The following is a 14,081-nucleotide window of genomic DNA, read 5'->3' as shown; positions in this document are numbered from 1 at the left end:
CTGTATAGAATATTGTAATGCCTGGATTCATCCTAGAGTATATTAAGCAGATAATCAAAAAGTATTGGCAAAGTCCCCTGAGGGATAGGACAAAGAATATGGAACTATTAAACCTTACCATCAGGGAATCCTCTAATACTATGTCAATCTTTAGGGACACCCAAATAAATAGGCCATGCCCTCAATCATGAAGTTTACTCTTGTGAAACTTATGTAGGTAGCAGAGAAGCTTTGACTACCTATAGGCATACCTAAGAGTTACTTCTGGAGGACCTTTTTTGTTGCTCAGATGTGGCCTCAGTCTCTCTAAGTCCAACTCTGTAAGTGAAACCATAGCCCTCCCCCTTACATGGGACATGACATCCATGAGTGAAAGTCTCCCTGGCGACGTGGGAGATGACTCCCAGGTATGAAGCCAGACCTGGCACCATGGGATCAACAATTCCATCCTGACCAAAAGGGGGCAAAGAAGTGTAATTAATAAAGTAACAGTGGCAGAGAGAGTTCAAATAGAGTTGAGAAACTATTCTGGAGGTTGATCTTAACGCAAGCTTCAGTTAGACCTTGCTACCTATTATAACCTGCCAACCCCCAACCAGGCCATTCCAACCAATCCGAAAGAACACGTGGGGCAATATGTAAGATTCCACAAGGGTTCCATGCACTAGATTAACTTTCCAGCAACCTACACCCTCCAGATGGGTCCCTGGTCCAGATAAGTCCTGAAACCTAGTCCAGCCTCTCCAGAACATCAGACAGTTCCATCTCCCTACCCCATATTAGTGACAGACCTTTCCAATATAAAAAATTTAGACTTGTCATAGCCCAAACACCCCTAAAGAGAGGGATGGAAAGATCAAAAGTGATGGTGGAGTTATATAGAGAAGATAGGATTTAACAAATGAATATGAGTGCTGAATCATTAAATTGATATCTTTTTTAGTCTCCAATATCTTAGAGCAGCTAGAAGTAAAAACCTAAAATTGTGAAATTGTAACCCATGTCAAACTCTGAAAAATGTTCTACAACTAATTGTGGTGCTGTACCTTGAAATTTATTGCTTTTTTTGTATATATGTTATTTATCACAAAAAAAGAAGGAAAAAAGTTGATTGTGATGATAAAAAAAAATTTAAGCCCTCTAAGCCACCTGTATTCTGAAGCAGCTAGAAGGAAAAATATGAGAGGATCATATGGTAGCCCATGACAAACTCTGGGATCTGTCCTGTAAGTTCCTGTTGAAGAGTACTTTGAAAACTATTGCTTTTTTATTTCTTTGCTTTTTCTTTATATGTTATACTATACAATAAGTTAAAAAAAAAACTATAGGTTAAGATGCTAGACCCAAGAATTGCTTTTAGAGTAGTAAATTTGAATGTTAATGGGCTAAATGCACTAATTAAAAAGACACAGATTGATAGAAGGGATTAAATAATATAATCTATCTATATGTTGCTCACAAGATACTTATCTTAGACCCAAAGATACAAACAGAATCAAAATGAAAGAATGGAAATAGACACTCCATGTAAGCTGTAACCAAAAGAAAGCACAAGTAGGTATAATAATATTAGATAAAATAGATTTTACATGTTAGAACACCATAAGAGATAAAATATTCATGTTAATTGTAAAAAACATTTGTATTTTTATATTTTCTTGAAACCAAAAACTTGAAAATGTTCAGTAACAAAGGTCATTACTATAGCAAAGGTGATATTTCTAATAACTTTCTACTTGATATTTTGAGAATGCATACAGTTTTAATAGTTAATCAAATGGTATTTAAGTTAGAGTTTAATATTTAGAATTCAAGAAATACTGATATCAGTCTCTAGATTTTTTCCTTGCTTGCCTTAATTTAAAATAGGTTCATAAAACTTACTGTACAAACACAGACCTTACAACAATTATATTTTACCTAAAATGCCAAAAAAATAAAGTGTTCCATTAGATTGAAAAAACATTAAAAAATGAATACAAAAATTCAAAGAAATACTGCATAAAAAAATCTGAGGAAGATGAACAGTAAGCTGGAAGAATTTAGGAAAAAAATTGAATAGAAAAAAACATTATAGAGATGGAAACCATATTTAAAGCCAAAAATGGGATCATCACAACTGAAAATACATAATCAGAGATACAGTGAATGGTCCAGATGAATCATATAAAAAAATTAAATTCATCATAAAAAAATGGAGAGATATGAAGAAAGATAAAGGAAAACCAACAAATATGCAATTATAATTCCTGAAGATGAAAGGAGAACATATGGATTTGCAAAAATATTCAAAGATGTATTAGAAGAAAATTTTCCTAAGTCATTCTTAATTCTGATATCAAAAGGATATGCCATGCTCAAATACATTTTTTTTTCAATTTAGGAAACAATACACATGAGGTATTAACAGTTATATACTAATTCTGTTAATAACAGGTTTCTAAATTTGGAGTTGTATAAAATCAATAATCAGCTCCTCAGTTCTTTTTTTTATATGATGATTATCTGGTTTTTTTTTAAGGAGTTATGAGTCCATACTCAAATTTGGTATGGAATGTCCAACCACAAGAAATATTCTGATAACATTACAAAACTTCATGAGCAAGAAGAAAAAACTTCATTGAGGCTTCAGTTAGAGAAACTAAGTCATGTAAAAGAACAAAAATATCATGTCAGTTTGTGATTTCTCTGCATTATCTTGCAATACTAGAAGATGATGCTTAGTCTACAAAGTCCAGAGGAAAAGTAAGGTAACCCAAGTATTTTAGATTCAGCCAAAACCTTCCTTCTAGTATAAAAAGAAAACAGGCAGATATTTTCATCATGCAATAGGTTGGGGTATATGAAACACGAGCCTTTCTCGGAAAACTACTTGGTGATGACACGCAGAAAACAAGGAGATGAATCAATATAAAGAACTTGTGAGTGAGAACCTGCATTTTTTTAAAGACCAAAGATAATCACTAAATTCATTCAAACAATAGAATCTTCTTTACTCTATAGCTCAACAAATGACATTATCTTCCACTGATATTCCTAACATGAAACTTAGAAGACATTCCAGACTGATCTGCTTTACATGATGAATTAGTGGTGACTTAATTCAATTTCTTTAATATTTTTTCAAATCTATCCTCTCCTCTTGAACCTCATGGACTCAGCCATGGTCCAAGGCCTCTCCCATTTGTTTGCCTGAATTACTACATGGGTGTTCCAGTTGGTGCAAATTCCTGATCAATCCATCTTCCTCAAAGTACTCAAATGACCTTTCTAATACTTAAATCTTATTCATATTTCCCATTTTGAAGACATTTCATTATCTTCAACCTGAAGTCTGATCTTCTTTGCAGGAGATACTTGCCTTCACGTGTCTTAACTTTAGCAACTGTATCTGTTACTACCCCTACCCCTCACACTATATGTTTTACCCATGTTGAAATCCTTAATTTTTCAGAGCTAGACATGTTCACACTTATCTCTGCGTGTCTGCCTACATGGCTCCCTTTCTTTCTTCCCCAGACAATATCTATTCATTCTTCAATTCTCAATTTAGATATCACTTCCTAGTAGAAGCCTTACCTGACATCATCCTTCTTCCGCTTCTAATATGGTTAAGGTCCCTCTGCTTATGTGCTTAAGGGGTTCTTTAGAAATACCTTTATCATAGGGTTAATAGCTTGTTGAATAAGTGCATGTTCTCATTTCTCTGTTTCTATGTAGTACATCACACGCATCACCCTAAAACCATCATGATCCTCACTCAAGCCTCACACTTGGCCTGCCTACCAAATACAGTTCTTTCTAATGTCAGTTCATATTTCGCTTCTGGTATGGGAGTCTTTCCTACCAACCTCTTCTAAATGAAGTGCCCCTGCCTCTGTTTTCCCCCTGTACAAGGCCTGTAATTTTACTTCCATGTCATATTGTATAATGCTGTATATAAGTTAGAATGTCCAATCTGTTTCCTGCACAAATTTAAGTTTCTGGAGAGCACAGTAGTTTTTTTTTTCATCTCTATTCCCCAAGGCACCCAGCACTGTACATGGGTCGGAGCTCAATAATATTGAGCATGGTAAGAGTATTATGAAAGCACACACCAGTATGAATAATGGACCAACGTGTCACAGAGGAAAGGATGTGAAGGAGTGTGAATAAATGGATAATAAATAGCATAATATAGCTAAGCAGTGGGTACTCAGGAAATACATGACAGGGACATGTCCACCCATATCAGGGAGGGAGAGAATTCTGGATGCTGTTGCATGAGTATATTTTTCTAGAGTATGCTAAACTTTTCTTTATCATTGTTCAATATTATTTTTTAAATCTGTTCTCAGAAATATCCTATTAACTTAGTCCTCCTCTTAAGGTAATACATTTAAAAAACAATCCATGAGACATTTTGTATTTAAGATAGATATAGATATTGTGGCCATTAGTGGTTAACACTGTATTATTGAAGAATACATGTCTTAGCAATTAATGCTGGTTTTTTATTCATTTTATAAAAGGTCACATTTCTATGGATATTTTCTTGATTAATCTCACTTCCAAAATCAATTCAAAAACATAAATTGGGTATTCCAAATCCATTCAAATTTCTTTAAAAGACTTAAAATTCTTTAAAAGTATTTCTTTAAAAGTTCTAAAATTACTCATCCATTAAAATTTAACAAAATTCCATTTCTGTTTCTGATAAAGACCTTTTACATTTTAATGCTTTTATTAAGAATTTGAAAGAAAGAGCTGGTAATTTGTAAAGTATACAAGTCTCAAGTGACTAAATCCACTTTTTGTAAAGATAAGTATTAAAGCTTATTTGATAACATGTACTTAAGTCAAAGGGGGAAATTTTAGGTCAAATTTCTACTTACCCAATCGATTTTATCCACATTCCAATATTTTTTTAAGTCCCGGAACTGTATCAGCATTCCCTTCAGCCCCACAACAATAATACTTGCAAGAACACACTACAAATAAAAAATGAGTTGATGAAGATACAAGATAAAAAAAATTTTAACCCAAATTTAAAAGTACCAAGGTATTGTTATTTCTTTGTTTGCTTTAAAAATACTTACTGGAGAAAGGAATCGCCACTTAGAAGACTAAGGTAATAATGAAATATTATTTTGTTTAGAATAAACCTATGATTGCATTTTAGGAATATAATGACATTTCAAGAAAGTCTACAATGTAAAACTTTTGCCACACAAAAAAATCAGAGAGAAAAAGAAAAGTAGTAAATTATAAGAATAAAAGTTACAAGGCTGAGTGTCCCTTTGTCTTTATAATAACTATTCACTCTTTTGTTTGAAATTTGTTTGTTGCAAAAAAAATTAGATATTTTATATCGTGTATTTTTTTTAAGAATTGCTTTGAGTGTCAGTTACCTGGGCTCATCTGCAGTTATGTAAAGCTGTCTTGAAAAATGAACTTGATTATTGGAAAATCCTCTAGTGGAAATGATTTTTTCTCATTAACAAATGAAGGATTAGAGCAAGAAAAGGCCAAGGCTGACTCTGACTTTCCAAACACCAGGACCTCACTAGCACCTCTTTGCTGCCCTGGCCCTATCACATGTTCTGTGTCACTTTGTTTAAATGATATATCAAGAATAGAAGGATAAATTTTGTTCCCTATTCCCTTGCCCCAGCATTCATTCATAGAGAATCACAGAATTTCAGAGGTAGAATTTAACCCTATAAGGCAAGAATTTCCTCTAAAATATCTTCAGCTAGTGACCATCCCAATTCTGCTGGAAACCATCCAGTGTTGCAACACTCACCATATCAGAAGGCAGCCCTTTCATTCCCTAATAGTCCAAGCTCGGATAAAATTCTTCCAAAGTCTATCTCTTACAGCATAGTGGGCCTAGTTCTACTCTCAAAAGAAGCTGAAAATAAATCTAATTTCACAATGCCATTTTTATATGAAAGCTAAGAATTCAAAGAAAGCTGTGCTACCCTTCCATCCCTCCCCAACAAATTGGTATCTTTCCACCCCTGCCCATTCAACCATTACTTAAATAACATGGTTTCCAGATTCAGAAAGATTGAGGTTAATTGTCTAAGGAATTAATACACAGTCATTCTCACGAAAAGTAAGGTTAAAAAATAAATAATGAAAAAGCACTACTGTACCATGGGCAGCCAGTAAAGCAAAGGTCCTATTGCATAGATGACAATAAGGACGAAGATGCAAGATATTAGACAAGCCACCTGTAAAATATAAGACAGACAAAAAAAGAAAGCCTTGAACTTTTTTGTTATCCCAAAGTTATAGGAAGAAAAGATAATTCTAATTCGTCATGATTAGGAGAAACAAAATGTTGGCACATGACTGTTAAATTGCATAGGCTGTCATTATCTATATTTTGCAGCTGAGAGAAGCCAAACATAACAGCTAACAAACTGGTTCAATCAAATTAAGTCAGTAATGAGAGAAAAGCAATTCCACACAAAGAAATAGGACATCATCAACTTTTATCACACATTCACAGCCATGGCTTTTTTGTTTAATAGTGAAAGTGACATTTCAATTAAAAGTTCTTCAGCTTATTGTTTCTTCATCAAAATGTGGCTTCCCTTCTTCTTATCACAGGGGATATCTTGGATAATAGTTGAAAATGCAGCTTTGGGTTTTTCTGGGCTGATGTGATTTCTACTGAAGCATTTACCCTCCCCTTTGGAGTTCTTCATTAGTAAGGCCTCTAGTTATGAAGTGGTTATAGGATTATTGAAGCAGTCTCTGGCAGTGGAACAGACTTAATTTTACTAATCCTGAGAAGTCATTGATATCAGTTCTAACCAACTCACCCTGCTGAAAAGGCAATTCAGAACACCTGACTCCTACAGCTAATGCTCAAGCTTATGGGAAATCTTTGTAAGCAAATGTTTATGACTTGATAAAGATGTTTGGCCAAACTGTCAATGTAACAAGAAAGAAAAGCTGTCACAAGACCACAAAGATGCCTAGAACATCATTATAGAGAAATAATGGGAAAATCAGGATCTGTTAAAATGACTACAATTCAAAATAAATAAATAAATAAGCAGTACCAGGTGCTGGCAAGGACTTAGAGTAACTACAGTTCTCAGATATTGCTGGTAGGAATCCAATGCAGTAATCCACTTTGAAAACAGTTTGGCAATTTCTTATAAAGTCATGCATACACTTATCATGCAACCAAGTACTGCTGAGAAATGAAAACATATGTCCACATAAATACCTATTGTGAATATTTATAGCACTATTATTCATGAACACAAAAACCGTAAATAACTCAAATGCTTGTTACCTGGTGAATGGGGAAACAAATTACGGTACATCCATACAATAGAATCTATTCAGTTGTATAGCTGCACAAAATATACACCATTCATACATGCAATTATTCATACATACAATAGCATGGATGAGACACAAAAGCCTCAAGCTAAGTGAAAGAAATAGACACAAAGGCTACCTACTGTAGGATTCCATTTCTATGATATTCTGGGAAAAGCAAAATTATAGGTTTCTAAGGCCTGGAAATGGGGGAAAAGAATTGACTACAAAGGGACACAAAGAACTTTTTTTGGGGTGATGGAAATATTCTATATGCTGATGGTTTATAGCTACAAAACTATATACTTTCCAAATAAATTGAACTGTACATCTAAAATGGATGAATTTTACTGAATCTAAATTATACCTCCATAAACCTTACTTTAAAAAATAAAACAAGGGTGCACAGGTAGGTAGAATGCTCGCCTTTCATGCAGGAGACCCAGGTTCGATTCCTGGACCATACACCCAAAAAATAAAAAGTAAAAAATCAAAATAAATTAGGGAAGTGGTCTGAACAGTTGCTTACATATGTGTGTACATGACTGAGTCAGTCTAGCATCAGTACTTGTCTTGAAGCTAGAACTATTAAAAGGTATACATGAGAGGGGTTATAGGAAGGGAATAGAGTGGAAAGAATTATATTTATTCAGTTATGCAAGCAGTTATTCAAAGAGACATAAGTACAACAATGGATATTTGGCAGAGGCTGATGGAATCCTTTCCATGTTTAGTGGAACTCCTGGCCAGCATTCTCCAGCATATAAAGAAGAAAAAAATTGCCCGTGGGAAATAAGTCATTAGATGACTAAAGACTGCCCATAAAAGAAGCGATAAAACACCAAATTCTAACTATACTGACCATTTAGGAATAATTAGCGTTTTTTATGATAAGAAATTTTTAAACCATAAAATATGATATCTCAGTCCACTAAACTGGAGTGAGCTGAGTGTCAGAGCCCAGATCAAATGATCAAATGATCAATCTTCAGCCCAGATTGAAGAGTTACTCAGTAAATCCATGTTTCTATATAAAGAAAACAATACCAAATGCTAGAGTGTATTTAAAGATAAAACACAATGATGTACAATTTGTGTGGGATTCTTCACTCATACATGTACAATATACCAGAAAATAAATAAAATTTTAGGGATAGAATGAACCTTGAAGAATTAGAACCTATCTTCCTTTGCAGGATCCAAGGCAGAGAGAAGCAAAGAGGCATGCCCAAGGTCCCAGAGCTAGGGAGTTAGGAGGCAGGAAGGCAATTTGGAATATGCACTGAATTGGAATCCATAAAGCCAAATGCACCTTAAGATTCCTAGATAGCTCTTAATATACTAAAGCTGTTATAGAAATTACAACCTAACTAAAAAATTCTATTTAAAAACAGGAAACTACCACTACATTTAAGCTATTTTCTAAATAATATTTAACTTATTTTTTTATATCCATGATGTTTTGTTCGAATAAACATCAACAATTCACTGACTAAACTACAGTTTCAGTCTTATTGTCAAAATAAATCAAAAGTTAAATAGATCTTGCTTGATAAAAGATGACAAACTGTTGGTGGAAAAGACTGTTTACTTTAGAGGGTAAGTTACAAAATGAAATAGACCAGTTAAGTAAATGGCTTATGTTAGCTCTCTTGCCTCAGCACTCTTCATATTCTAGGTCAAGGTATTTAAAAGCACCAAACTGGACAAGAAACTCTTACCAGTTCTGCCCAGTGTATCTACTCTTCAGTCATGGAAATCAATGATATCATAGTTTCTTCCTTCGAAGGTCTCAAAATCCTGATGCTGATTCCCTCCATAAATAAGAGATCCATATGCTGATGTCTGGATTTGTAAAGAATTTTTTGAGATCATATAGTGCAAACATCATTCCATGGATGGCCAACTCAGTAAATACAAAAGAGTTTAAATTAATATCAGATTTCTGCAGGGCTATAATAGACTTCTCTAAGCTCAGATGTCTATAATAAACCACTTGAGCTATATTTTCAAGTGTTATCTACTTTCTGAATATCCATTTCTTTGCTTATGAGATAATACTTTCTTGTGTATCTCTGATCTACATAGGGAAAACTTTTAAAGGCAAATTGGAACCAGAACAAAATAGATACTTGGATGTTCTCAAGCAAGTTATGGCTGTTGTCCACTGCCTAGAAGATGACCCTCAGCATTAGTGTGATTCATGCCTGTATATGATCAGAAGAAGTGTGAGATATCAGCTGCTTCCTTCCTAAGCATTTGTCCAAGAACACAGAGTAGGTCTAGAGCTCACTGAATGTACCACCTTGTGTAAAGTAGTGACACGGTGGAAAAGATGGGCAGGAAAGAGAAATAGAGAAGATGTTAAGTAACTAAGGCAATATCAAGAAAGTGGCAGTAATGGGCCAAATTTTGAAAGAATAAAGTAACATAATTTGGCAAATTAGACCCAGTGGCAATTTCAGTGTTGTACAAAAACACACCAACAGTTGTTTTGGGCTGCGGCTGAGCAGGACCTGCAGCAGATACTCATTCCTGTCCCCAAAAGTTCTGCCTCCTACACTCTGAAAGACACTGCTGTTGGAAATGAAGAGAAACATCCAGGGGAGATGATGCATCTTCTCCCATGGAAGGTGCTCTCCCATATCTACAGGGACTCCTACCATGCTCCCTCCAATAATTAGCAGTCTTTAGAAGTAAAGATGGAGACAAGAACCAAACCATTTATTTGTGCTATATATCTAGGCTTCATCAAGACTTTTTCATACTGGTTTGATTGCCTGAATCTCCTAAAGTCCCCTAGATACTTATGAAGTGGATGTCACATCTAAAGGCAATTACTGTAAAAAGCGTTCCTACATGTGGAGGATAGGAATGTGTCTGGGACTTTGACCACAGCACTTGGTATTAAATCATCAGTATCTTTTGCTATTTCAATTCAAACATTTTAATTTTATTTCCTAAAGCACTGGAAGGGTTTACCATCAACTCATATTATTTGTAGAAAGTAACTTGTATAAAAAAAGTGATCTTACATTGTCTCTCCAATATAGCAAAGTGTATCTATTGAATACTTAAAATGTGGCTGGTACATATTAAGATATACTATAAGTATAAAATGCACACCAGCTTTTGAGGCTTTAGTACAAAAAAAGAACAAAACTTTCATTATTAGTTTTAGATAGATTCCATGTTGAAATAATATTTTTAATATATTGGGTTAATTCAAATATATCACTAAAATTAATGTTATTAATTTATTTTTACTTTTTAAATATGGCTACTAGAACATTTTAAATCACCTAGTGTGGTCTGTATTATTTCCATTGAACAGCACTTTCTTAAAGTCTATGAGCCTAGTCCTGGTTTCAGGCAAGATTTTCCTACCTTTAAACTTATTATAACTAAGTAACAATAAAAATTGCCTGGTTTGACCTGTCCCTTTAAATAGTGGCCAGATTGACATGTGTGTGTGTGCATGTGTGTGTATAATTATTAGATACTTTACTTTTTCATTCGTTCTTTCCACATAGTTATTGAATACCTACTATGTGCTAGGTCCCACGCTAGATACTGAGGATCCAATAAACCAAAACAGTCATGGTTCCCTGTTCTCAGGGAGCTTTCAGTCAAGTGCAGAAGGCAAATAGTAATCATATAATAGCACTAATAAATATTTAATATCAAACAGAGGTAAGGACTCTGAGAAAAAGGAACACAGTCAACTAGATGTGGCAGTAAGATCTGAAAAATGAGAGAAGCTATCCTAACGGGGAGAAGAGAGCCACAGAGACAAAGGAGCAACAGACACTAGACCCTACACCATGGGCAGTAGCCTTTGGAGAAAACTCGGGTACCTTCCAAGAACCAAAGAAGAATCATGTGACTGAGAGCCCAAAAGGAGGTAGAGAACAATGCTAGAAAAGGCTGGAGAGGGAAGCGGTCAGACCCTTGTATGCAATAAAAAAGGTCTGAATTCAATGACTTACATAGGAAGTAATATGATCATATTTCAGTTTTAAAAGATAACTTTCTATAGAAATACAGTACTGATATTGTTTCCAAATAAGAATCAGTAAAATAAACAAATGTAAAAGTGGTAACCACTGGTCCCTTGGATTGGTTGTCCTTAGACCAGGCATTTCTATTTTCTAGGTTAATTTACTGGCAATAAGTCTAATCCTTAAAAAAGACAGAGCCATTTAAGGAATGGTTTTGTGACATCATCTGACATAGAAAGTTGGTTTTACAAATAGCCTATTTAGAACAAAACTTTTAAGACTTGGCTTGCCTAATGTCTTCTTTAAACATGACAGTTATCAGTTATACCCACATAAACTTAGTTGAAAATGTTAAAGGTCTAAAATGACTACCCTGGGAAAACATCTTCAATCCTTTCCCTCTGCAATTTTATGGAAACTCTTGGAAAGATAAGGGACCATCTGAGCAAACAGAAGAGCATGAAAATATTCTGCTACCAAGCTTTGTTTCCCTCAGCTAGTCTTTTATTAGATACCTTTCACTTCTGAATTCTGATGAATACAATGCCACACAGAAAATATTTCTCAAAACAAAAGTTCTGTTTTCCTAATAATTCAAACTCTGTCATCTCCACAGCAAAGGAGAGAAGACATACCCCTCCATCTCTGCCCCATTAACCAAACAAATTTATGCCAAACAAATGAAAACAATCCCAAGATTTAAAAATAAGTACGTTTTCTCAACATAGTCTCTCTTTTAGACATTGATCTTAAAAATTACAAAGATTATTCAGACAGTTTTAGTATCACTAAAATAGTAGTTGGGCGATCAAGCTAATACCTAACAAACCCCAGCTATAGAACAGAATTCAAGGTGGGGACTCTTAAAAATTTTATTCCAACCTTCCCTATCCAAGAAAAAGACACAAACTTGCCCAAGATCCCACAGCAAATTGCAGAGGCAGCTTGGATGAGAAACTGCCTTGCTGCACCCCAACTAAATCAAGATGTTTTCATAGTAAATTTTAAAAGGTTCTGAAAATATTTTTGTTAGAAAAATACTTAATAAAATCAATTACAATAGGCAATATTTATGGAGCTTTTACCCGATGTTCAGATTAGTATTACGCTAAATAAATCTGCATTAATTCATTTAATTTTCACAATGATTCTAATTAACAGCTGAATCCATTTAGGCTTGAGAAGTTGAATTTCTTGTACATCCAAAATCATCAACCACTGGCAACCGAGTCCAGATACAAGCCAGGCAATGAAATTCACACCCTGCCCTTAACCACTTTTGGTGCTTATCTAACCTGTACATAAAGAAAAGAAATTTAATATACTCATTTTCATTAGAAACCAGGGAGAAACTAGCATGGAATTCTAGAATTTGTAGAGAAAAGCATCCTCTGGGTACTGGGTGTATATGTTTGAACATACAAACTTTTCTGGGTTTAAATCCCAGGCTTGCCACTTAGTAGATCTGGGGACCTGGATAAGTTCCTTTAACTCCCTTTTCCTCAACTATCTTTTCTGGAAACTGTGGATAATAATAATTCCTCCTTTATAAGATTGCCCTAATATTTAAATGAGTCCATTCATAGAAAAACACATTGCCTGGCACATAACTCAGTATATGCTACCACCTACACCATCATCATCATCATCGTATCATCTTTATTATCACTGTCATCTTCATACTGCTCTTTGGTACCCAGCATAAATCATGGAATATAGCAGGCTCTCAATAAATAAATCTCAAATTAATTTGAGTCCCTAAGAAATTACTATAAATGCTTCTTTAACCCAATATCTGCACATCTTATTACACCTTTCTTTGCACATTTATATCTCCATAGACGGACTAATTTCACATATAACTGATTTCATTTTATTGAAAGGAAGTAAACAGGAATGAAAATTTGACTAAGTTTAAAAAAAAAAAGTCAGAGGCACACCAGAGGGTGCTTTGGATTCAGAAGTGGCTGATGATGAAGCTACCATTTATTTGCACAGGATTTTTTAGCTTGCTCATTGAACCACTTGGCTTCTGGAAGGGTCATTTATAAGAAAGAAAGAAAAAAGAGAGACTTCCTTGGAACCAATTAGAAGAGTTTGAAGAAATGAAAATGTCTCAGGACATCAAAAGGAAGCTCACTCTCCTTCTCCAAGAATGAGAGTAAAGGTCAAGCAATTCCTTAATCCAGGCTGAACAAGCAAGTTACCTGTGTCTTTGCTCCCGTGCTGTACAGGCCAGCGGTCCTGCCCATGGCAGCAGCACTTGGTATACAGAAGAAAAATGAAGGGATCACATTGCTGAGGCCATGGGCCAAAAATTCCTGCAAGATGGGTAATAGGAGAGTAAATCATTTCTCAATCACAAAGGACTTTAGAGACCACAAGGCTAGTCAAAGAACCAGTCTTATATGCATTCAATTTCTGTTCTCCCGTGAGTTGTAACTTAACATTGATAATAAAAACAGCTAACATTTATTGAGTATTTACAGTGAGTCAAGATCTGTTCTGAACACATTACTCATTAAATTCTCATGGCAATCTTTTAAGAAAGTGCCTGGTATTTATTTATCCCTGTTGCCAATTTCTCCTCTATCTTTTAAATCAATATAATCAGGCTTTTGCTCTCACAACTTCATCATGATCTTCGCAATGTTAGATCCAGTGGTTAATTCTCAGCTTACTTAACCTATTAGTAGCATTTGACACAATTGCTAACTCCCTTCTCTTTAAAGGTTCCCTTACTTGACTAGAAGT

General features: G+C 34.7%; 1 protein-coding gene across 2 annotated transcripts in view; it reads right to left on the bottom strand.

Moving 5' to 3' along the window:
- The window catches only part of SLC26A7 (solute carrier family 26 member 7), a 125,163-nt gene that overhangs the window by 37,155 nt on the left and 73,927 nt on the right, over positions 1 to 14,081 (bottom strand). For both annotated transcript variants that reach the window (XM_077167175.1, XM_077167176.1), the window contains exons 8-10: positions 13,535 to 13,648; positions 6,141 to 6,218; positions 4,875 to 4,970 (exon numbers count right to left, since the gene is read on the bottom strand). In XM_077167175.1, coding sequence (XP_077023290.1) covers positions 4,875 to 4,970; positions 6,141 to 6,218; positions 13,535 to 13,648 — 288 coding nt within the window. The remainder of the gene's footprint in view (positions 1 to 4,874; positions 4,971 to 6,140; positions 6,219 to 13,534; positions 13,649 to 14,081) is intronic.

Source organism: Tamandua tetradactyla, chromosome 6 (genome assembly GCF_023851605.1).
Source record: "Tamandua tetradactyla isolate mTamTet1 chromosome 6, mTamTet1.pri, whole genome shotgun sequence".
Taxonomy (NCBI): Eukaryota; Metazoa; Chordata; class Mammalia; order Pilosa; family Myrmecophagidae; genus Tamandua; species Tamandua tetradactyla.
Note: the sequence above shows the minus strand (reverse complement) of the source record. Positions and strands in the feature narration are given on the sequence as shown.